At 42.1% G+C, this 25,898-nt stretch overlaps 1 protein-coding gene across 3 annotated transcripts in view; it reads left to right on the top strand.

The window, feature by feature from the left end:
• The window catches only part of LOC140734182 (mastermind-like protein 2), a 135,699-nt gene that overhangs the window by 45,881 nt on the left and 63,920 nt on the right, over positions 1-25,898 (top strand). For 2 of the 3 annotated variants that reach the window (XM_073057829.1, XM_073057832.1), the window contains exon 2: positions 24,343-25,740. In XM_073057829.1, coding sequence (XP_072913930.1) covers positions 24,343-25,740 — 1,398 coding nt within the window. Of the gene's footprint in view, positions 1-8,943; positions 9,058-24,342; positions 25,741-25,898 lie in introns of all 3 variants that reach the window. The other variant, XM_073057831.1, reaches the window with a different exon arrangement.

The following is a 25,898-nucleotide window of genomic DNA, read 5'->3' as shown; positions in this document are numbered from 1 at the left end:
GCTATTTTGACCTTTCCTCTTACTTGTTCTGCTTTAAAATTAATTATTGAAGTGTAATTGCTATAATTAATTAACTGGATCTTTGTATAATATTCCCAAAACAAAATAGGAGGGAGGGAACGGGAGGGAATGTTTACAGAAGTGCATTGAAGTCAAAAAGAGAGAAGTACAGAGTGGACATTTTGTTCTGCAGCTGACTCACAAGATCACAGTCCTATATTTAATTATCTGATGGCCCTTTTAACTCATCTCAGACAATATTGAATTCATTGGCGAGGTGACTTTGAATCTGTGAAACTAACAAGTGCTTTTCAAGGCCAGGAATACAATGTCCGAGGTATAATGTGGTTTTCACTCTATTTACTTGGCAATAGCTTAATCCATTATCTGAGGGAGTTTTCCTGTTCCAAGAGCCTCCTGATTCAGTGTTGCACTTCAATAGTTAGTTGTGTGTTCCTTTTGATCTACCTTTTTAGCCAGCATAAATATATCAGCAAACTGGACAAAGTATTACATTCCCAGATCCGTGGACTTTATAGGAGAGAGATCCTGTTACATCAAGCAAATTTTATAGCTTAGTGACAAAAAGCCATTTTACAACATGTGTGGCCTCCAAGATTAGATGCTTTCTGTTATCTGGTACATGTAACAGTAAGATTTATACCCCTTGGCTGTGAGATGGTATTTCTACACCACATATGGGTCTTAGTGGTGATTCATCAGACCTGCGTCTGCAGTACAGCCAGTGGCTGCATTGCTTTCAAATTAAAGTGCTTCCGGTTGTGAAAGATGTTGTGTAAATGCAAGTTCTTCCTCTGAAGGATGTTTTGTTGCTAGGGTAATTGTGTTGCGCTCCATCTTTCTTCAAGTGCCACCCCCCCCCCCCCCCCCGCCCCAGCGCTCTTCCATCCTCCCAGAACACTTTCATCCTCCCCTCATTCTTCTTCGGTTCTCCAGATGCGTCTTCCTGCTCCACCTTAAGAAGGGCCAGGGTTGCGGACCACCTCACCATGAGGAGCAGTCTAGTGACATTCCCAATCTCTCCAAAGAGGCCCACATTGGCTTTGTCAAGAAACTTTTATCTACAGTGAGAGCCAGATGTGGTGAATACAACAGCATTGTTATAGAAAACCACTGGGGAAATGGTTTAACTCGTTACTAGTGAAGGATCTCAGCCCGAAACTTCGAATGTTTATTCCTCTCCATCGATACTGCCTAATCTGCTGAGTTCCTCCACCATTTTGTGCCTGATGCTTTGGATTTCCAGCATCTTCAGAGTCTCTTGTGTTCAGGATTTGCTTGTCTCTGTTCCGCTTGTGAATTCTGCTGCAAACTCAGAGATTGATTCATTTTGTGTAATCAGGGTCTTCCCCTCAGCTTTTGACCTAATGAAGGGTCTCAGCCTGAATGTTGACTGTTTATACCTCTCTATAGATTCTGCCTGAGCTGCTTAAGTTTCTCCAGAATTTTGTGTGTGTGTTATGAACCATTTGGCACTTGCTTAAGCCCTTCATTCCTACTGGGGACAGAGAGTCCTCTGCCCTGCGCCGGTCTTTCAAGTTGCTTCCCAGGAGTAGCCCATGTTTTCCAAAGATCTTTCTTCTCAAAGGAATGAGGTCTTTGGGATATCGAGTTCCATCAGGTCATCAGGTCCATGCTAGCTCCCACAGAAGCAATACCATATCAGCGCCATTCTCCCTCTGCTTAAAGAAGACAAATGCACTGTTGGCATTTATTTCAAGAAGATAAAATATAAAAGCAAGGAGATAATGCTGAGGCTTTATCGGGCACTAGTGAGGTCGTTCTTGGAGTATTGTCTACAGTTTTGGGCCCCATATCACAGAAAGGATGTGTTGTCATTGGAGAAAGTCCAGAGGATGATTCTGGGAATGAAGGAGTTAACATATGAGGAGCTTTTAGCAGCCTTGGCCCTGTACTCACCGGAATTTAGAAGAATGCCGGGGGATCTCATTGAAACCTACTGAGTGTTGAAAGGATTAGATAAGGTGGATGTGGAGAGGATGTTTCCTGTGGCGGGGGTCTATAGAATTAGAGGGCATAGCCTCAAAATTGAGGGGCGACCTTTTAGAATGGAGGTAAGGAAGAATTTTTATAGATACAGAGTAGTGAATCTGTGGAATGCTCTGCCACAGTCTGCAGTGGAGGCCAAGTCTATGGTTATATTTAAAGCAAAATTTGATCGTTTCCTGATTGGTCAGGGCATCAAAGGTTATGGCGAGAAGATAGGTGCATGGGGTTGAGTGGGGATCCAAGATGATGGAATGGCGGAGCAGACTCAATGGGCTGAATGGCCTAATTCTGCTCCTGTGCCTTATGGTCGTATGGTCTTCCAAGCTTCTGTTGGCATTTCATTAGCTCTGGGTTTTTACGGGTGGGTTGCTAGCCCATGCCCAACCCTCCTCCTTTTGCATCCGGGCTTGGGACCATCCATGAACGAGTAATTTGGGACTGTACTTTATCCCTATTAACATACAGGAGACATTCAATGCATAAGGCCCATACTAGTCCCCAGAGAAGCAAAGCCATCAGTCCCGTTGCCCCTCTGCTTGCACTCTCTCTTACACAAGCCCATTAACTCCCCCTTGATTCCTTTTGTCATAATTCCATGCTAAGCCGTCTGCATCAGCACAAAGGAATTTAACCTGCGCACAACATGTTATCACCCTCTACCTCGCTGGCACGTTTATGATCGTACACAATCACATTTTCTTTTCCGGTTTCTGAAGTGGGCGATGTTGACAACTTGGAGTTTGTGATGGTCTGTCTGCAGATTTTAGAACTGGCTTATTTATACCGTTTTTATTGAAGAAATTATTCAGTGTGTACATGTTGTTGTCACTGGCCAAAAAACAGCACAGCACAAGATTTTTGTGCATCCTGGTCATTACAAATTAGAGGGAACATTGGTGACATGTATGTGGTTGGATAATAAATTGGAACCTGAATCCTCAAAGCTTCCGGCAGCCACTCCAACTGCACCTCTGTAAGTGACGGTGCTGTTTGCTGAACCTTGTGCACTATCTGCCTTCATGCTCTCTCGAGTGGACTACATCACATCACTCCTCCAGAGATCTGAAACTTGCTTACATTTCAGATAACAATATTTATAATTCCACCTTCTAAGTGCTTTGGCTGGAAGTTCCACCTCTTAAATATTTGTTCCCAAACCTCGAAGCAGCTAAGTCTCATTTGGATTTCTGTTTGGCGTTTGCTTCACCGGGGCTGATTGCTCAATAATTAACTGCTCGGCGTTGCACAATGCTGAATGGCCTCAGCTCCAGATCTTGTGCCAAACATTCCACCCTGCGTGACACATAAAGCCATACCGACAGACTGGCAGAACAGAGCATGAGTGCACAGGCAGGCCGTGTGATTGACAAGGCTGGTAGAATCATGTCACATGACCTACAATGGAAAATGTAGAAGGATTTAATTTCCTTGTTTTACTCTGTTCGTATATCTGGGAGATTTTTCCTGTAGCTCCTGCAGTGTCTATTTAACATGAAATTTAAATAATGAAGACATACTCTTATGTAGAGTCTGTAAGGGTGGTTTAAAATATGTTATAGCTAACAGAAGGTTAATAACTGTTGTAATTTAGGAAATAGTTATAGAACCCTACAGACCAGAAACAGGCCTTTTGGTCCATCTAGTCCGTGCTGAAGTATTATTCTATTTAGTCTTTTCAACCTGCACCCAGACCATAGCCCTCTATGCCCCTCCCATTCATATACCTATCCAAACTTCTCGTAAATGTTGAAATCGAACTCCACGTCCACCACTTCCACTGGGCAGCTCATTCCACACACTCACCATCCTCTGAGTGAGTAAGTTCTCCCTTGGGTTCTCCTTAAGCATTTCACCTTTCACCCTTAACTCATGACCTGTAGTTTCCATGCCAGGTGGAAAAAGACCTGCTTGTATTTATCCATCTATACTCTTCATAATTTTGTATACCTCTATTAAATCTCCCCTCATTGTCTCCCACTCTAGGGAATAAAGTCCTGACCTATTCAACCTTTCCCTCAAGTCTTGGCAACATCCTTGTAAATTTTCTCTGCACTCTTTCAGTCTTCTTGATATCTTTCATGTAGGTAGGTAGAACTGTGCACAATACTCCAAATTCACCTATGTAGGCCTCGCTGATGTAGAAACTAATTTGCCCATGGCAAGGTTCCGCAGGAAGCAAGGTTACCAGTATCAGCAGTGCTATACGTGTCGTTTTAGAGGCCGAAAGATGGACATTGCCCAGGACATCAGGGAGAATTCCCCTGCCTTCTTCAGAATAACATCAAGACATCCTTTAGGTTTGTGTGAGGAGGCTGGCAGGGCTTTGCTTTGATGCTTTGTTTGAAAGAAAAGATCGTGGACAGGGCACCACTCCCTTCATTGGATTGTCAGCATAGATTTACATACTTGAGTTTCCGGAATAGAATGCAAAAATATACACTCAGGCTCAGATTGCATTCTTGCCTCTCTATTTACCATGCAGGTAAATATTAAAATGAAGTTAATTTTACAAACTAATAGCGTATAACTTGGGAATTTAAAAAAGAATGACCAAATAAACCATCTTTTTCAAGATTCAACGTTGTTTATCATCATTCTTCAAAACATGAGAACAAAATGATAGTTACTCTAGATCCCATGCAGCATAAAAAATACACAAAATAAGTATAAAAAGCGGAATTTTTTAAAAAGCACAATAAATATAAGAGTTAAAAAAGTGTCTTTTGGGAAAGAAAAGCAAGTTTAGTAGTATTCTCTTTGAAAAGTTATTAATAAAAGACAGGAGGTGAATTAGACCTACAGGCAATAGCAACATATCCAGTCATAACTCGTAAATTTGACCACAGTTGCATTTGGCCATTTTTCCGCATGAACTGAGCTGCCAAATTAGTGAAACTAATGTATGTATCTCAATAAATGCCTAATCATGCTGTATTTTGGGTCAGATTATCAAAATGTTAGCAAGTGCGTTACGCAACGAGATGATATGAGATCAGGAGAGTATTATCGTTGTGGTAAAACTGTTGTTGAAACATGAGTGACTAGTAATTGCCTTTGTGGCACGGAGCCAACACTGGCACATATTTGTTAAAAAAAATTGTTTTGATATTAAATTGCCTGAGGAATTGAAATGAAAGGTATCTTGTTTGAAGAATGGCTGTTAAATTGAATAAAGGTAAGTTGAGTGGAACTAGTTTTGATCTATGAACTATGAACCATGTTTCCATGGTAACAGGGGTTTCATGTACAGCTGTGTTAAATGTTTAAACTTCCTTTAGCAGTGACATTTTTTTAACATATTTACCCTCTACGAGTGGTGAATATTCCATTGATCACAACAATTTGTTCGGGTTATTCCACTTTTGGCTGAGATTGTGAAGTTTGTACTCTTAACAATAGTTAGAAGGTCGGTCTTGACATTCTGCCGTGATCGGAATTACCTTCCTGAAATTTAATAAGAAGGTAGTGAATTCTGCAGGCTGTACAGGATAACAAATCCCATCCCAGGGACAAATATTATTTGTTTAGTTTTTCTGCCCTTGACCACTCTAGCTTGTTATCTCTTGACGTACTCTGGGATCACAGGAGAAATTTACCAAGGGAGCTACCAAGTGAGTGCATCATTTGGCCAGACCCTGTGGGAGAATTCTATCAATCTGTATTTGAAGCATTAGCAATACATCCAATGAAACAGCAGTTTTACACCACAAGCCCAGAATCGAGTATCTTTCTCCAAATGTTCACACTATCAATTTAACAATGATCGCGTGTGTTTTATCTTGTGCTGCATTTTGCAGACTCAGTCACAAATCTTACACCCTAATGAAGCATCTTTCTTTTCACTGCCCTGCAAATCTGCTGCACGTTTTCCTCGTAAAGATCTTAAAGATTAGCTTTATTTGTCACATATACTTCGAGACATACAGTGAAACGTGTTGCTTGCGTCAAATCAAATCAGCAAGGATTGTGCAGTTCGGGCACCAGCATATCGTGGCCACAACTCCAGTAACTGTAACTGTATGTGGGAGGAAACTAGAGAGTGTGGCGGTCACCAAGAGAGCATACAAAATCCTCAGATAGTGGAGGGTATTGAACTCGTGTTGCTGACGCTGGAAAGCGACATGCTAACCAATATGCTACCTTGCCACTATTGGGCTCATCATCCACCTCACCTTTAATCTGGTAAATTCAACAGGTGAAATGGATTCAAGGAAGAATAAGGCCTACAAATTAATGCCCTCATCTGCATTGGTGTGTGCTGTCGAGTACCGTTATGAATACATAAGATTTACTGAAGGGTGATGGTTACACTTGCAAGTATTTATCACGGGATTTGTATCATGTGTGCGCATTTGTTCGAGTGGCTTGGCACAGGGCAAGAAGCTTGCTGCAAAAGAGATGAGGGCTAGATCTGTCAATAATTTATAAACACTTGTGGGTTTTATATTAGAAAGAAATCTAAGTTTTTGGTGTCTAACAACAAAAGCAAACATTTATAAACCTGGCTTGAACAGCAATGAACATTTTTGAATTTTAAAAATATAATTCTTTACTGTGATGAAGTGATTTGAGAAGTTTGTCGTGAAGCATATCAACTCGTGTGTCCATCCATCATCAAGGACCCCGAACACCCTGGCCATTGGGCAGCAGGTACCCACACCACCCAGTTCAGGAACAGTTATTAACCTTCAGCCATATATATGGCACACTACCGTATTTGTCACTGTAGAGCGGGGAGCCAGTTTATAAATCTGGCGAGAGCAAAGGATGTTGGGAATGGTGAGTGAGGGGTCCCACGAGAGGGGTGTGGAACAGAGGCAGAGAAGGAGTGTTGGAGCCAGGGTGGGGGGGGGGGGGTAGGTGTGGGTGCAGACATTTGATTCCAGACAATTGGTTTATTGATCATTACAGAACGTTTCTCTGGCGTTTCCTGTTCCCTTCCTTCTCCCTTCCCCTTTTCCCTGATTCCCTTCTCTCTGCCCCCTTCCCACTCTCAGTCCACAACAGAGACTCGTATCAGAATCAGGTTTATCATCTCTCACACGTATCAGGAAATCTGTTTTTTGTGGCAGCTGTACAGTGCAATACAAAAAATTATTACAGTACTGTGCAAAAGTCTTAGACACCCTAGCTGTATATAAACGAGAAATTTTGCTGATGCTGGAAATCTAAAGCAACACACACAAAATGCTGGAGGAACTCAGCAGGTCAGGCAACATCTATGGAAATGAATAAACAGACCAAGACCCTTCCTCAGGAATGGATACATTTTCAGGAGACATAGTAAATCCTGTGGTTGGAACTGGGTGCAGAGACTGCAGAGGGGTGGTTTCCATTGGGTGCAAGGTCTGATGCAAAGGGGAGGGGTCCCGGTTTAAGGGAGTCACCCACTTAGGTCAGAGATTTGGAGAAATTTATTCATGGCGAGGCCATGAATGTTTGTTTGTTGACCATGTTCAAGGTTTAGATGGGTTGACTTTTGGATCACCAAATGAATCTGTTAATGTATAAATGAGGCAGAAGAAAGGACAAGGTATATGACCAGGCCTGATATTAGTATCCCAGGACAGGCATAAGGGGTGTGTTAAGTTATACAGGTCCCACCCAGGAACTGGAGGGGAAAGGATGTGTATCCCAGAACATAAAACAGAATAAACAGTCTAGCACAGTATGACCCTTCAGTCCACGATGTCACAGTGACCTTTGAATCTACCCTGAGATTAATTTAACCCTCCCCTCCCATACTGCTCTCCGTTTTTTGTTTCAACTGGAGTGAAGGAAGAAGAGAGGTGACTAGATAGAGGTGTTTAAAATGATAAGAGGCATTGATAGAGTGGACAGTCAGTGATTTCTTCCTTTCATCTATGTAAGAGACCTTTTTAATCTCCCTAATGTACTGCATAATTATAGAAGATAGAACACTACAGCACAGTACAGGCCCTTTGGCCCACAATGTTGCGCTGACCTTTTAACCTACTCTAAGATCAATCTAACCCTTCCCTTGCATGTAGTCTGCTATTTTTCTATCAACCGTGTGCCTATCTACAAGCTTCTTAAGTGTCCCTAATGAATCCACCTCTACCACCAACCCCTGACAGCACGTTCCACACACCCACCACTCTCTGTGTAGGAAAAAAAACATTGCTCTGACATCCCATACCTTTCTCCAATCACGGTAAAATAACAGTCTCTCGTATTAGCCATTTCCATCCTGGGAAGAAGTCACTAGCTATCTACGCCTCTTATCATCTTATACATCTCTATCAAGTCATCTCTCATCCTCCTTCACTCCAGAAAGAAAAGCCCTAGACGCTGCTATTTCCTGCTCTAGAAGGTTTAATATTAACAGCTCTGTGTTCCTCACTGGCTCTAAGTAAGGGTGTACTTTATTGGTTAAGTTATGGCTTTGCTAAGGTGAGAAGCCATAACTACCATCTCACCTTCGTACTCACTGCACTACACCTCCTGCTGGCACACAGACAAGGAAGTGACTCATTGGCCCAACCCTGGGAGAAGTGAAGATCTGGGGTTATTAAAGGTTATTTTCCTTCAGTGTGAAAGTAGATTGTGAACACACACAAAGTGCTGAAAGAACTCAGCAGGTCAGACAGCATCGATGGAGAGGAATAAACAGTCAAGGGATTGGCTTGAAATGTCGACTGTTTATTTTCCTCCTTAGATGCTGCCTGACTTACTGAGTTCCTTCAACATTTTGTCTGTTCCTCAAGTTTTCCAGCATGTGCAGATTCTTTTGTGTTTATGAAAGTATATTGCGGCCATTTTAGTTTATGAAACATTATAAGGCTGCCAACCAGATTCACTGACGTATAAATTTCAAAAGGTCAAAGTAAATTTATTACCAAAGGACATGTATAACGCCAAAAGTCTACCCTGAGATTCATTTTCTTGCAGGCATTCACAGTAGAACAACAGTAGAACAAAAGAATCGGTGAAAAACTACACCTAAACGAAGACTGACAAGTAACCCATGTGGAAAAAGAAAACAAACTGAAAAAGAATATAAACGTAAATAATAAACAAACAAATAAATAGGGAATGAAAGGGAGAAAGAAAGAAAGGTCAGTCTGTCTGTCCATCCATGGGCTGTCTTCAATGATCAGTACAGAGCTGAGTTGAGTTGAGTGAAGTTATCCATGGTGGATCAGGAGCCTGATGGTTGAGGGCCAATAACTGTTCCTGACGTGATGGTGTGGGACCTAAGGCTCCTAGGAGCCCAATTGTTTACAAGGCTCTACTGATATTCAGTGCTTCACCGTTTTTTGTGTAGAGACACACAGCACAGAAATACAGCACAAAAACAGGCTCTTCAGGCCATCTAACCTGTGCTGAACCATTTGTGGCTTTAAACCAAAATTTATTACAGGGAAGTGTCAATCTGTCTGAAAAAAATTGCTTAAAAGTGAATTCCAGTGATGGCGAATCAAATATTGACTTTGAATTGGACTCCAGTTATTTACTTATTTCTGTGTCACATCTTAACCTGCACTAATAATAGATTTGCAAACAAGAGGAAATCTGCAGATGCTGGAAATCCAAGCAACACACACAAGTGACGAAGGGTCTTGGCCCGAAACGTTGACTGTACTTCTTCCTGTAGATGCTGCCTGGCCTGCTGCGTTCCACCAGCATTTGTGTATGTTGCTAATAATAGATTAATGACCTGTTTAATGTTTGGGGAATTTGGGTGCTTACTTTAGATTTCTCCTGTGAAGCATCAGATGTTCTGAGAACTTTAGATGAGATCATCTTCCCATATCTCACAATCTGAAAGCTCTGCTGTTGTCCGCACCAGCCATTACTGGCAGTTCAGAGATGTGTGGAACAGTCTGAATTAATGCTTGAAAAAGACAATCAAGACCTTGTGTTAGTAGCACTTCTTTCATTTCTATTTAATTTAATTTTTATTTAGAGATAAAGAACAGGCCCTTCTGGCCCTTTGAGCAACACCGTCCAGCAGCCCCTGATTTAAACCAAGCCTAATCACGGGGCAGTTTACAATGACCCATTAACCGGAACGTTCTTGGACTGTAGGAGGAAACCAGAGCACCTGGAAGGAACCCATGCATTCCACAGGAAGGATGTACTGACTCCTTACTGACGACACTGGAACTGAACTCCAAGCTCTTAACGCTGTAATAACATCACGTTAACTGCTATGTTACCGTGGATTCCTAAGCTGCACACACACAGATTTAAGATTCTAGATTGTTTAATGTCATTTCCCATACGCAAGTGTAAAGGAGAACAAAATAATTGTTACTCTGGGTCCGATGCAGCACACAAAAACATAATAAGATAAAAAACACAATAATGAAAAAAACACAATGCATATAAATATAAGATCGTACGTCCATAAAGTGACCCTTGGCACAGGAGTGTCTGTACATAAGGTGACTCTGACAGGAAGTGATCAAGCAGTGGCGGAGGGGTGTGCTAGTGGGTGGAGGTGTTGATCAGCCTTACTGCTTGGGGAAAGTAACTGTTTTTGAGCCTGATGGTCCTAGTGTGGATGCTGTGTAGCATCCTCCCTGTTGCTCTTGAAATTGCAGGTACTATCAGCAGGAAAAAGTATTTTTTTAAAAGTGATTTGTTATTTGCACATTTAAAGATTTGAAAGAATGAGACCTCAGTAGCAAGCTGTAACATATGTTTACCAGGGAATATGATTCCTAAACTGGATAACTAAGGATTTCTATACTCGGTGGCTTATTATAAGCTGATACACAGTGTTTTTATTCTGAATTGATTTGTATCTACCCTGTATAACTGCCAGATGTGATTGAGGGGAGGAAGTGTTTGCACACTCAAGTGTCACTTAACAAATCCTGACCTTAATCAGTCTCCTTATCCCACTGTCCAACATAAAATGATACTGTCTTGTGTTCAGCCAGGACTGAGGTGATCAATCTATCTATCTACACTGAAATTGTGAGATTATTTCATGATCTCCATATGGCATCAGCTCCAGACGTCAAAATAAAAATCCAAACAATTTCCACAGCTTGCTTCGTTCTTGATTCTTTTTCATCAACAGAGATGGAAGGCTGAAAAACCTGAGTGCAACCCTGTAACAGAGCTTTCGCGCAGTAAATAGATCTGATCTTGGATCAATTTACTGCCTTACGCTGGCAAGAAGCAATAAATAAACCAGACCCCACATAAACTAAAACCGGATAGAATTTTGGGAGTCTCATCTCCTTCTCAGTTTATGAAGGTGTCTGATTCCATAACCTTTTGACTTATTTTCAAGGACTATACCACTTAGGTTCTCTATTTATTTACTTATTAATAATATTATTTTGTTTTTATTGTGTTTGCACAGTTTGTTGCCTTATGCACGTTGGTTGTTTGTCCATCTTTGTTGTGTGTGGCTTTTCATTGACTCTATTGAGTTTCCTTGTATTTATTGTGATCGCCCGCAAGAAAATGAATCTTAGGGTAGTATATAGTGATATATATGTACTTTGATAATAAATTTATTTTGAACTTTCAGTTTTCAACTTAATGTTACTAAGTCTCTCCAATCAAAGAAGAATAGGTCACAACTGTTTTCCTGCAAATCCCTTCAGTCAGAAGGTCTGGCTTGTGGAGTAGTTGCTGAGGCCAATGTTAATCTGACGAAAGTCAAAGCATAGCGGTTGGCATAACACCATGACAGCACCAGCAACCCAGGTTCGATTGCCACCACTGACCGTAAAGGGTTTGTACGTTCTCCCCACGACTGCATGGGTTTCCTCTGGGTTCACCAGTCCAAAGGTGTATGGGTTCATTGCTTAATTAGTCACATGGGTGTAATTGGGCGATGTGGATTTGTTGGGCCAGAAGGACCTGTTGCTGTGCCGCATATCCAAATAAATTTAAAAAACATACAGTATGGCTGAGCTTTTTTAATGGAATTTTATAGTTTTGAAGACGGCTGAGAAAACTAATGAGGGATGGGGATTAACTGGCCACCCAGCTCCCCTGAGACTTGGCTACTCAGTGTTTAACCAAGGTAATATGTGATTCCATCTACATATATGTAACTGCTGATGTTACTATGATTCGTGTTGTGTTGCTGTGCACAAGGTTTGGATTGTATTCCCCAAAGCAGTGCAGTATTATTGGAAAGTCTGCTTTGGATGTGTTATCATATGTTTTAAGACGAAGGAATTTCAGCAGGAAAACAAGGAACATGTAACTTTCCATGAACATCTGGTTTCTTTTTTGTTTAGTTAATAAATACTCCCCAAAAAACAGTGAAAGTATTGCATTTTCTAATCCTAATGGATCCAATCACTTGACAGGGGCTCAAAGAATAGGAATAAAATTATGTTGGCAAGTGGTTGAATTTGTAACATTTAAAAAAAGGACTTGCTTCCACACCATGTTGTGATTTAAAATCTATTAGTAGGTACAATGGCATGTGTTCAGCTGGGGAATTTAGATCGGGAAAAATAATCTATTGAGGTCATTGGAAATAATGCTCAAACCTGCAGACAGAATTGAGTTGCATTGCTCACAGAGGCGATCGTTTAATTTATGTTGGCTTGGCTTATGTTTGCCACCATGTTAGGAGGTCATCGGTTCAAGACCCACTCCTTGTCGGCAAGTGCGTAATCCAAGCTGACATTTCACAGCGCCACTGAGGAAATGCTGCATTGCTAGGGTATGCTGCCTTTTGGGTAAGATGTTTAAATGGTTGTCACACTCCGGGATGATAATGGAGAAAGATCAGACGAATATGGCTGGTGTCCTAGTCAATATCTGTGCCTTAACCAACCTCAGTAACCTTGTTCTTTTTATTATTTCATTGGATCTTGCTGTGTGGAAACCACACAAAAACTAAGTATACCCCAATGAATTGGGATATGACTGCTCTGAAAATGTAAGATAGTTATTTCTAAATTAACCACCATTATGTTATTTATTTGTTGATTCCAGTCCTTGATTAAAAGTACTTACATTTTGAGGAAAAGGAAGTGATCAAACTTGTATTTGGTGGCAGGATGCTCCACAGAACTCAGACTATCACTGATGCAGTGTGTGGATCCCAGTAGCCAGCTTACACATGGGAAATTCCCAGAGAGAGCAATGCGTCAACTAGTTGAACACTGACTCTGTTTGAGGGATCAAATGTGCCAGGTTATTGAGAAATCCCCTGCTCTTCAAAGCTAGCACTTTGAGCTTTTTTAACAAACATCTGAGAAAGCAGACAGAGAGATAACACTTTCGCCTCTACTATTCAACTACAGTCAGAGTTTAAAATCAATCTATTATCAACATATGTAGATTTCTTGAGGGTGTTCACAATAGGACAGAGAAATACAACAGATTCAATGAAAAACTGCACACAGACTGACGAACAACCAATGAATAACAGAAGACAAACTGTGCAAATACAAAAAAGATCTAAATAATAATAATAATAATAGTAATAAATAAGTAAATAAATAATACTGAGAACATGAGTTGTAGAGTCCTTGGAAGTGAATCCGTAGGTTGTGGAATCAGTTCAGAGTTGTGGTGAATGAAGTTATCCACTCTGGTTCAGGATCCTGATGGCTGTAGGAGAATAACTGTTTCTATTATCATAGAACGTAGAAAATAAGAGCACAGTAAAACCCTCCAGCCCGCAATGTTGTGCCAACCTTTGAACCTACTCTAAGATCAATTTAACCCTTTCCTACCATATACCTCTCCATTTTTCTATCATCCATTTGTCTAAGAGTCTTTTACATGTTCCTAATCGTTGACCTATATGATGCCGTGAAATTTGTTTTGTGCCAGCAGTACAGTACTATAAGTTCTTCTCCTTGGGCTCTTAGCTCCCAGTGAAGCACAGGCCATCGATGACCTCCCTACAGTCAATGGTATGGTTGGAGTTCATCATTGTTTCTGTAATCCATTGTATCGACCGTACAGGAGATTGGCCTACACAGCTTCACCAGGGCCCTGTTGTCCGTCTCATGGCAGGGACGTAGGGTTGGACTTTGAGAGGCATACTATCAGTCACAATAAATAAATAATGCAAGAGAGGAATAGTGAGGTAGTGTTTATGGGTACATTGCCAGTTCAGAAATCTAATGCTGGAGGGGAAGAGCCTGTTCCTAAAACACTGAGTGCCTGTCTTCAGGCTCCTGTACATCCTCCCTGATGTTAGTACTGAGATGAGGGCACGTCCCTCGTCTTAGTACAAGGTAAAAGCCCTACCAAATTAGTCGTAACGTAAGGGACTGTCACTTCTAAGGATTTATTTATGTCCTAACTTGCCAAAGTGACATGTAGGAAGGTGCCTCCTGTTAGTAATCTCGTTTTACTGTATGTAGTTTTCATTTAGAGAAACAGCATAATAGTAGGCCCACCCGGCCTAATGAGGCTGCAATGCCCAACTACACCCATGTGATCAACTAACTTACTAACCAGTACGTCTTTGAAATGTGGGAGGAACCCGGAGCACCCCAGGAAACCCACGCGGTCACGGGGAGAATGTACAAACTCCTTACAGACAGCAGCGGGAATTGAACCCGGGTTACTGGTGCTGTAATAGTGTTTGGCGAACCACGACGCTACCATCCCAACTAAATTATTGGCTCTTCTACTGAGGCACTCTACTGTCGGAAGTAGAGTGTGTCATAACATATCCACCGTCTCATGTGGCCAAAGAGAACAGTCACGATTACAGGTTAGCTTTATTTGTCACATGTAGATCAAAACTAGAGTGAAATGCAAAGTTTGCGTCAACAATCAACACAGTCTGTCGCTGTGCTGAGGGCAGCCTGCAAGTGTCGCCATGCTTCTGGCGCAAACATAGCATGGCCACCGCTAACCCTAACCCGTACGTCTTTGGACTGTGGGAGGAAACCGGAGCACCCGGAGGGAACCCACGTGGTCACTGGGCAGTAGGTACAAACTCCTTAGAGACAGCAGTGGGAATTGAGTCTGAATGGTGATTGCCGGCTCTGTAAAATGTTGCGGTAACAACTACACTATCGTGCTGCCTCGCATGGAGGAAGGAGCTTTGGGGATGAGGCTGTCAGATGGAGTGAGCAGGAGAGAGTTTGTAGCTGAAGAGAAGAAAGAGGCAGATGTAGAGGAAAGCAGCAGCCAACTGTCACCAAAGATGGGAGGGGCAACCCTTCAGAAGTGGTATACGAGGCAAATGCTTCTGTATGAAAGAAACGCACAGACATAGAATAGATTTTACTCACACCTCATGGGGGGAGACGAATGCTTTTGCTTTGTGGCAGTGATTTTTTTTTTCAAAGAAAAGTGTATTTCTCTTATAGGTTAAGTAATATCCCAAAGTAACATGAAAGTAAGTTTGAGAAACACACACAAATTGCTGGAGGAACTCAGCAGGTCAGGCAGCATCTAAAAAGAGTCAACACTTTGGGCCAAGACCCTTCATCAGGACAGGTGAAGGAGTCCGGATGAAAGGAAACAGTCTGAAATGTCGACTGTTTATTCCCCTCCATAGATGATACCCAACCCACTGAGTTCCTCCAACATTTTTATGTGTGTTACTCATCTGCAGAGTCTCTTGTGCTTAAGTAAGCTTGAGGCTTTGGAAATCTATCCAGCCAATGTAGTCAGTACTTAATCATTATGAAACAGTTGGCAGAACTTTTAAGGAAATGCTTAAGTCAAAAGTATAAGTTTAAAATGGTCCCAGAGGCTCTTAAATGGGTTTAAAATGAAGCAACCAAAGAAAAAATATACCATACAATCTCAGTACAGTAAAATCAAACTATGCGAGGCAATTTAGTCTAAAGGCATTGATACAATTAGACTGGTCTTTTATTTTATTGAGATACAGCACATAGTAGGCCTTCCCAGACTTTTGAGGCACACCACCCTGCAACCCCCCGATTTAACCCTAGCCTAATCAGGGACAATTTACGTTGACCAATCAACCTACTAACTGGTACATCTTTGGACTGTGGGAGGAAACTGGAGCATCTGGAGGAAACCCACACAGTCACGGGGACAATGAACATCCTCCTTACAGGCGGTGGCAGGAATGAACCCAGGTCGGTGGCACTGTAAAGCATTGTGCTAGCCACTACGCTGTGCAAGAATGGCTGGTAAACCTATGTGTGGCAAATGTTATTAATAGGCTATAGTAATGGAATAGTGGAGTACTTTTCCCCATTCCAGCCCCTTGCCTGTTTGACTGAAGACAATAAACTCAGTGGCCACTTTATTAGGTATGTCCTGTACCTAATAAAGTGGCCACTGAATTTACAGTTCTGTGCAAAAGTTTTTGGCACCTATACACTATCTAGCTAGGGTTTCCAAGACTTTTGCACAGTACTGTATATTATGTCTTTCCAAGTACCAAACAGTTAATACTACTGGGCTAATAGAAAGTTAAGTACTCCTATTTCTGTTTTCCAACCACTTTCCTATTTTAACCAACATACAGAACTGTGCAGAAGCCTTAGGCACCTTAACTATATATATGTTCTTAAGACTTTTGCATAGTACTGTGTGTTCCTGATCTTCTGCTGCTGTAACCCATCCACTTCAAGGTTTGATGTGTTGTGTGTTCAGAGATGCTCTTCTGCACACCATTGTTGTAACTTGTGGTTATTTGAGTTACTTTTGCCTTCCTGTCAGCTTGAACTAGCCTGGCCATTCTCTGATCTCTTTCACCAACAAGCAAAACACAGAAAATGCTGGAGGAACTCAGCATGCCATGCAGCATCCATGGAGTCCTGCTGAAGGGTCTTGGCCCAAAACGTCGACTGTTTACTCTTTTCCGTAGATGCTGCCTGGCCTGCTGAGTTCCTCCAGCATTTTGTGTGTGTTGCTTGGATTTCCAACATCTGTAGGTTTTCTCTCGTCTTTCACTAACAAGGCATATTTGGCTACAGAACTGCCACGCACTGGAATTTTTTTTTTGTTTTCCACATCATTCACTGTGAACTTTAGGGGCTATTGTGCGTGAAAAGCCAAGGAGATCAGCAGTTTCCGAGATACTCAAACCACTTCATCTAGCACTGACAATCATTCCACAGTCAAAATCACTAAAATCACATTTCTTCCCCGTTCTCATGTTTGGTCTGAACAATAACTGAACCTCTTGACCATGTCTGCCTGCTGTTATGCATTGAGTTGCTGTCACATGATTGGTTGATTGTATATTTGCATTAACGAGCAAGTGGACCTAATAAAGTGTCCACTGGGTGTATATTCAGAATAAGATGGGGATAACACTTTTGCATCTCATCTCAAGGTGGAACAGAGAATAATGGTTTCATTGAAACAAGCCAATTAAAATTTTAGAGTGATTAAAATAACACATTCTGTGGAACTTCAGAAAGGCTAGCATGTTGCTTAGTTCTGGTACAAGTATAAATGCAGCCAAGAATTTGTCGAGGTTTATTGCAACCACCAAAAGATGAGGGTATTTTAACACTTTTTTTAAAAAGCTGGTGAAGAGAGTATTTGGTTGCCATAGTAACATGTACAACAAATGAATGCAGACTTTTTGGAAGCCAGAATTGTAGGTTGGGCTGAACCCTGCTTTCCCTCGTGGACAAGACTTCAGTTTGACCTGGTGTCTGTAACATTTGTTATGTTAATTTTATACACATGTGCCAGACTTTCTGCTATGGGCCAGGGCTAAGTGCCGTGCAACATGCTTCCTTTGATTGCTTTTATTAAAAACTGTCCAGTGATCAGTTGCTATAGCTGGTGTCTCTAATCCAAAGAAGAAACTTCAGTAGACAGAACTAGCAGGCCACGTGAAGCACACGCCAGTCCGCTCCATGCTGCATACCAGATAGCTGACTCGCTCTTCTGGCAGATTGGTCAACTGAGTCAGAATGACATTGCGCTGTTTGTACGTCGCTCCCGCAGTCTGAGTAAAGTGTGAAGAGAAATCACAGCAGCAGATTGCGACTGGATCCATGGAGGGATTTTACAGATTTTTCCCTCCTCTTTGATTCTCCAGTAGGGATAAAAACAGGGCCTTTTAAAATGTGTCCTGGAATCCAAACTCAATTTATTATCCAAGTACGTATGTCACTGTGTACAATACTGTGCAAAAGTCTTAGGCACATATACAATCTATAGCTAGGGTTGTATTTGGTCATATATATGTACTTTGATAATAAATTTACTTCAAACTTTGAAGTTAGAAACAGCAGAGTCAGGGATGGGAAAGTGGGGGGAAATAGGAAAGAAAACTAAGTTTTTCTGGTAATGGCAAAATATTAGCTGTTTGGATATTTTTAGACTACGCATTTCTTAAGGGCAGATTTAAATGCATAGTTCTAATTTATGGCTTGCTCGATGGAAAAAATGGCATAGCCATCTCAACCCTAAAACTGGAAATCTTTGATAGTAACTGCATGATATTTGCACAGTCGTATTCTTCAGTAAATATAATTTCCATAATCTGCATTCTCCATATTTACTGAAAAGATCTAGAGAAGTAGCAGTTCTCTTGATTCTGCATTGTTATTGTTTCACCTTGTTCTACCTCAGTTCACTGTGTGATGATCTGATCCTTTTGAACAGTATGCAAGACAAACTTTTCACTGTATGTGACAATAACAAATCAATTCCAATCCCAATCCCAAAGTGGAGTTTATTGTCTTGTGCACTAGTTAATGTATGAAAGGCTTGTAGCAGCATCACTTGGCATCACGTAGCACATTGTGTCATAGTATTTGAGTTCACAAGAGAATAATTGAAGTGCTCTAGTTTCATTGACAGGGAAGTCTCTAAATGAAGCTGCTAACAGGAATCTAGGATTAAAGGACTGTTGAGATGGGTTGGGAGGAGATGTAGTTGAGAGCTGATCAAGACTTTGCTTAGAGGTCAGTTGAACTGATCCTGACAGTGAGCAACTCATTTAATGTCTTAAACACAAGCGATTTTGCAGATGCTGGAATTCTTCAGCAACACACACAAAATTCTAGAGGAACTCAGCGAGTCAGGCAGCATCCATAAAGAGGACTAAATGTCTTTTAATGCTTTGAAAGACAAAACATTGTCTTTGCTAAAGATAGTATGTAATAGCACAAAGAAACATTAAACTGATCACTGAACACAACCTGTGAACTCACTTTCAAGGACTATACAACATGTTCTCAGTATTATTTATTATGTATGTATTTATTATTATTATTTTGTATTTGCATGGTGTGTCTTTTGCACATTGGCTGTTTGTCAGTGTTTGTGTGGAGTTTTTCATTGATTCTGTTGTACTACTTTGTTCTATTGTGAATGCCTGCAAGAAAATGAATCTCAGGGTAGTATATGGTGACATACTTTGAGAATAAATTTACTTTGAAATTTGAACATTGAAAAAGAAGCGAGTAACAGGAAAGCAAAAAAAAAACTGCAGATGTTGTAATTCTAAAGTAAGGTCAGAATGTTTTAGGAATTTTTATCTGGTTGGGTAGCATCAACAGAGAGAGAAACAGTTAACAGTGACTCTGATAGTTGCCTTTCCCATGTTTATTTGCGGATCGAACACAACTATGGGAGATAACACGGCCAGAGGGGAAAATAACACTTTGTTCTATGCAAAAGTCTTGGGCACATATATGTTGCTAGGGTGCCTCAGCGTTTTGCACAGTACTGTATTGTCAACGTGGAGTGGAGAGTGAGTTTGTGAATCTGGCAGGAGCTGGGAACGGTGAGTGCGGAGCGCTGTGGGAGGGGTATGGGAGAGGTGGCAGAGAAGGAGTGCCAGGGGCAGGTTTTGGTGCAGGTGCAGATACACCCAGCCCTGAGACACCAGGCAAGGTCATTTAATTCCAAATAATTGGTTTATTGATCATTACAGAAAATCTCCCTGGTGCTTCCTGCTCCTTTCCCTTTTCCAAACCATGATTCCTCTCTCCCTACCTCCTTCCCACTCTCAGTCCACAGTAGAGACCCGTATCAGAATCATGTTTATCGTCACTCACGTATGTCATGAATTTTTTTTTGCGTGGCAGCAGTACAGTGCAATGCATAAATTTCTACAGTACTGTGCAAAGGTCTTGGGGACCCTAGACATGTATATATGCCTGAGACTTTTGCGCAGAACTGTAAATGCTTTCTTAATGCTTCACCATTCACTTTTGTCAGTGATTTCATGGAACATGAACAAGAGGTTCCCAAAGCAGTTGTTCACAAGGACAGCTAGGAAACACTATTAACTGGTGAGAAACCGTTTTGGCTAAGTTTTCATGGGGCAGGTTGCTTATGGCTGGAAAATGTGTTCCTCGTAATGAGGGTCACTCTTGTCTAAGTTCTCAGTCATCTGTATCTCTGGATGAAGGTGATATACAGGGGGTCCCTGGTTACATAAGAGTCCCATTCCACAGAACTGCCTGTAACTTGAATTTTCCATAAGCAATTTCCCCCATAATGTGAAGTTTTTAGTCTCAGCAGCCAAATTTGGAGTACTGTGTGCAGTTCTTGTCATCTACCTACAGGAAACATATCAGAAAGACTGGAAGAGCACAGGGGAAGTTTACAAGGATGTTGCTGAGATTTAAGGACCAAATTAGAGGGAAAGGTTGAATACATTAGGACTTTAATCCCTGAGTATAGAAGATTGAGGGGAGATTTGTTACAGCTGTACAAAATTATGAGGGGTATAGATAGCAAGCAGACTTTCTCCAGTGAGGTTGGGTGAGACCAGAACTAGAGGTCAAGGTTTAAAGGTGTAAGGTAAAATGCTTAGGGGGAAACTTCATTCAGAGGGCGGTGAGAGTGTGGAATGAGCTGGGGATGCGAGTTTGATTAGAACATTTAAGGGAAATTTGGTTAGGTGTATGGATGGGAGGGGTATGGAGGGCTGTGCATGGACCAGATGGGCCAAATGGCCTGCTTCTGAGTTGTAGTGTCCTATGATTCTACAGCCTGATCAAGTTTTTTAAAAAAAAAGCGCCTCAGATATCTGGAGGGGCCCTGCTAACTACAAATGAAGCTCAATATGAATGAAGCATTACTAAAAAGATCTTGATCAGCTGGGAGACAGGCTGGGGAATAGCAGATGGATGTTAATTTAGATAAATGTGAGGTGATACATTTTGGTCATTCAAACCAGGGTAGGATTTATACAGTGAATGGCAGGGCACTGACGAGTGTTGTGGAACAGCGGGCCCTAACAGTACAAGTATACAGTTTGTTGGAAGCTGCCATGGTGAAGAAGGCCTTTAGTCTGCAGGTGTTCAGATTCAGGTTTAATATCACTGACATGTGTTGTGAAATTTGTTAACTTAGCGACAGCAGTACAATGCAATAGATGATAATATTGAAAAATAAATAAGTAAATCAATTACAGTAAGTATATTAGTGTATATTAGTGTTAAATTAAGAATAGTAGTGCAAAAACAGAAATAATTTTTGAAAAGTGAGGTGGTATTTATGGGTTCAATGTCCATTTAGGAATCAGATGGCAGAGGTGAAGAAGCTGTTCCTGAATCGCTGAATGTGTGCCTTCAGGCTTCTGTACCTCCTACCTGATGGTAACAGTGAGAAGAGGGCATCTCCTGGGTGATGGGGATCCTTAATGATGAATGCCATCTTTCTAAGGCACCGTTGCATGAAGATGTCTTGAATATTACAGAGTCTAGTGCCCATGATGGAGCTGACTAATTTTACCACTCTCTGTAGCTTCTTTCGATCCTGTGCAGTAGCCTCCACCACCCCTCCGCCCCCCCCAAAGCAAATGATGCAGTCTGTCAGAATGCAACCCACGGTACATCTGTAGAAGTCGTCAGTCAGAGCATTGAATGTACGGGAGTTGTGTTGCAATTAGATAAGTCATTTGGGAGGCTGCACACAGTATTGTGTGCAGTTTTGGCCAGGTGGTTGGGGACCACTGGTTTAAAGGAATGACATTGCTAAGCTGGAGAGGATGCAAAACAAAAATTTATAAGGATGCTGCCTAGTCTAGAAGGCCTGAGTTCTAGGGAGCGGTTGTCATACCAGATCTTTATTCCCTGTTAAACAGGAGAATGATGGGTGACCTTATAGAAGTTTATAATATCACAAGGGGTATGGATAAGGTAGACACTCATAGTCCTTTCCCCCAGACTCAGGGGACAGTGTAAAAGTAGAGGTACAAGGTAAAAGGGGAGAGATTTAAAAGGGACCAGATGGTAGCTTCTTTACAGAAGGGGAGCGATTATTTGGAGTGAGTTGCCAGAGTATACAGTCGAGGTGAGTGCAGTTGCAACATTTCAGAGGCCTCTGGATGGGTTCGTGGAGGAGAATGGCTTGGAAGGTTATGAGCCAAACGCGGACAGCTGGGGATAGCAGGGAGGGTCCCATGGTCGGCCCAGATGAGTTGGGCCGGATGGCCTGTTTGCGTGTTGTATTACTCTGTGACCCGAAACTCACAGCAGACGTAGTCATTCGGATAACTGGGTCTGAGCCAGTCCTTCTTAAAGCAATCCAAAACTAATCTCTTTGGCCAACACTGCTTTTGCATCTTCTTCCAAAAAAGATGGCCTGGTCTTCCCTATAAAAGATAGGATGAGTTGCCATGGCAACTGTAATGTGCTAACAACTCTCTCTGCAACATTCAGCCTCTTGCTGCTCTTTCCTTCGTTATCCACTTTATCAGTAATGCAATTATCTAGTTTTATGCCAATAATTACCTCAGTATTTCCGACCCCTCTCTCTTTGCACTAATTACTTAATTTATTTTTTATGTACACTTATTGTAACTTATAGTTTTTATTACTACGTAATGTTCTGCTGCCATGAAACAACAAATTTCATGACATATACCAGTGATATTAAACTATTTCTGATTCTAATTGACTTTGATTTTGATGTTAAATATGACCTAGTTCAATAGCAATTACTTGTCCTGTTTTTGAAATTTCGAAGTACACACGTCACCGTATACTGCCCTGAGATTCATTTTGTTGCAGGCACTCACTGTAGATACAAAGAAATACAATAGAATCATTGAAAAACTACACACAAAGACCGACGAACAACCAAAGTGCAAAAGAAAACAAACTGCAAATAATAAAAATAATATTAATATTACAATTTTTTAGAAAACATTATGTACACACAAATGCACTTAGATTAACATTACCTAGGACAGAAGGAAGAAGAGGAATAATAGGTATTAAAAATTTGCTCAGCAGTCAGATAAAATTTGGAATAATATATTTCCGTCAATTAAAACAGGATTTGGCACTCCATGTGAGCATATGGAATTCTGATAAGAAGTACACACCATAAACTTAAACCAGAAAAAGGAAGACATTATCGCAATTGAAGAAAAAGTTACCCAATGGAAGACATCCCCACAATCTGAGCAGACTAGATGTCAACAAGGAAGCATCAAATGCCTGGCTCAGAGTTGGAGACCTCTTCCCAGAAACAGAGGAGTTCCTTCTGGCAAGGACCAGGTGCCAAACTCAAAAGAAAAAAAATAAATCAAAAATGCATAATAAAAAGCCAACAAATTCAAGACGATAAATGCAGAAAATGGCAAGAGAAACCAGAAAAAATCCAACAGATTATAGGATCCTGCAGCAGTTTAACTCAATCTGATTACTCACACAGGCACAATCAAGTGGCCAGAATCTTGCTTTAAAATTTAAACTCAGAAACGACGCCATACCTTACTATAAATACAAGCCTGATCCAGTTTTAGAGTCAGAGTCCCACAAATTATATTATGACTGATCCATTATTACAGACAGGACAATCCATTGTAACCTTCCAGATATAATATTGCAGGATACGCAAGCAAGAACAACTTACTTAATAGTTGTAGCCATTCCAAATACAGATAACAGACAGAAATCAATACGTGAAAAACATCAGAAATGTGCTGAATTAAAAGAGGAAATTGAAAGACTATGGAACATGAACAGGGTATACCTTATCTCAATAGTAATATCAACAACCGGTTTCATCCCAAAGTCACTGTACAATAGCATCAAACAATTAGGCCTACACAGCAATATTGATGTAAATCTCCATAAAGCCATAATACTAAACACAACTAGAATAGTCCGAAAGTTCCTAGCAATTGAGAAACGAGTGTGCTTGGCTATGTGCTTACCTCAGGTTTTACAAGCTTGTGCTGAGAACATGCAAATATAATATTAAGAAAAAATATGTAAATAGATAATACTGAGAAAGTGAGCTGTAGAGACCTGGAAAGTGAGTCCTGAGGTTGTGGTCAGTGATCAGTTCAGTGTTGAAATGAATGGAGTTATACACAGTGGTGGTGGGGTAATAACCGTTGCTGAATCTGAATTTTATATTCATCCAAAGTTGGCCTATCCTGAATGATTTTTTTATTGTATTTTTCTTTTTCAGCTGCAAGGATCTATAAAGAGGAAGTTGGAGAGCAATGGATCACCTGCCAATCACGACAAGATCAGTGAACTCTCTGACGGTGCGTTCTCGGGCGAGGTTAAGAGGATCTGCCTGGACGATGTCAATCTTCCGATGGGTCAGGGAGACGTGTCCAGTGTCCTGCGAACAGATGTGCACAATTCCTCACTGCCAATTGGGCACCGCGGGCAGGGTCTGCAAAATTCTGCCCCCATGGGCTCGTCCTTGGGTTGTGTAACTCCAGGGACCAACACAGGGCTCCTGGGTGGCAACCAAGCAAACGGCGGCGACATCAGCTCGCAGTTTGCTTTGACGTCCAACGCAGAGATGAAACCGAACGTGGGCGATGGACACAACATGTTCTTTGACTCCAAAGCGGCCAACAATTTAACCATGGATCCTGACTTGGTGGATCTGTTGGAGGAATTGACAAACATACCAAATTCTCCATTGAACGAACTTGATATTTTGAACACCAGGAGCGACCCGCTGAACTTGGGCCTTGTGCAGACAAGTCAGAGCACTACTCGAAAGTCGTCTCCACAAGCAGCTTCACACTTGGAGAACCCCATCCCCAACCGAGAGTTCTCCCCCAATTTCAATCAGGCGTCTGGCGGTTCTCCTCAGAGGAGGCCCTCCTCGGCTGGCACGTCATACCCATTGCCCGCTCCACCCAATCACATGCCGTTGCCGATGTCCTCGGCTTCTCAGAACCAGGTCCCTAGCCAGAGCCAGGCACCGCTGCTGTCTGGCACCGGGGCCAGTCGGGTTGGAGCCAGTTGGCATGAACTGTCGCACGCGCAGCAGCTGAAGAAGATTGCGGCCAGCCAGCACCAGCGCTCCGTCTCACAGCAGTCCCACCCACAGCCGGGGCAAGCAGCCAGCTGGCCTCCGGTTCCCTCCTCTGGGCCGTCCCCGCCCTACCAACCGGACAAGCTCCCCAGCCCCTCCCTGCACCAGCAGTCCTTCAGTCCCCCCAACGCCATGCTGCCCAGCCTCCCGCCATCAAGCAACCCCGCCAGCACAATGCAGAGTTACCTGTACAGCAAAGCGGCCTCAAGCCAGCCGGGCCGCATCGCCATGCTGGGCCAGCAGCAGGCCGGCCTTAGCCAGGGCCCGATGAACGAGGGCGGCCTGCCTTCGGAGCAGCTGTCGCTCAGCAACACCAAGCCGCTGTCGCACTTTGACCCGGACCTTCCTGCGCAGAAGATGCCTTCGGTGGCCGGCGGGCAGAGCCAGCCTGCTGTGGTGCATTACATGCACCAGGCCCCCGCAGCCGTGCAGCAGCCTCCGCCCTCCAGCTCCAGTCAGCAGCTGCAGTTTCGCAACAAGCTCCGCATACAGCACCTGAGAATGCAGAACAGCATTCAGCATTCGCCGGTAAGACAATTTCTCAATACAATGCTTCAGACAAACTGTGATTATGTTTGTATAGAACATAGAACAGTACAGCACAATATGTGTCCTTTGGTCCACGCTGTTGTAGTAACCTTTTAACCTATTCCAAGATCAATCTAACCCTTCCCTCCCACATAGCC

The sequence above is a fragment of the Hemitrygon akajei genome, chromosome 10 (genome assembly GCF_048418815.1).
Source record: "Hemitrygon akajei chromosome 10, sHemAka1.3, whole genome shotgun sequence".
NCBI classification, from domain to species: Eukaryota; Metazoa; Chordata; class Chondrichthyes; order Myliobatiformes; family Dasyatidae; genus Hemitrygon; species Hemitrygon akajei.
The sequence above is the reverse complement of the archived record's forward strand: the minus strand, read 5'-3'. Positions and strand labels throughout refer to the sequence as shown.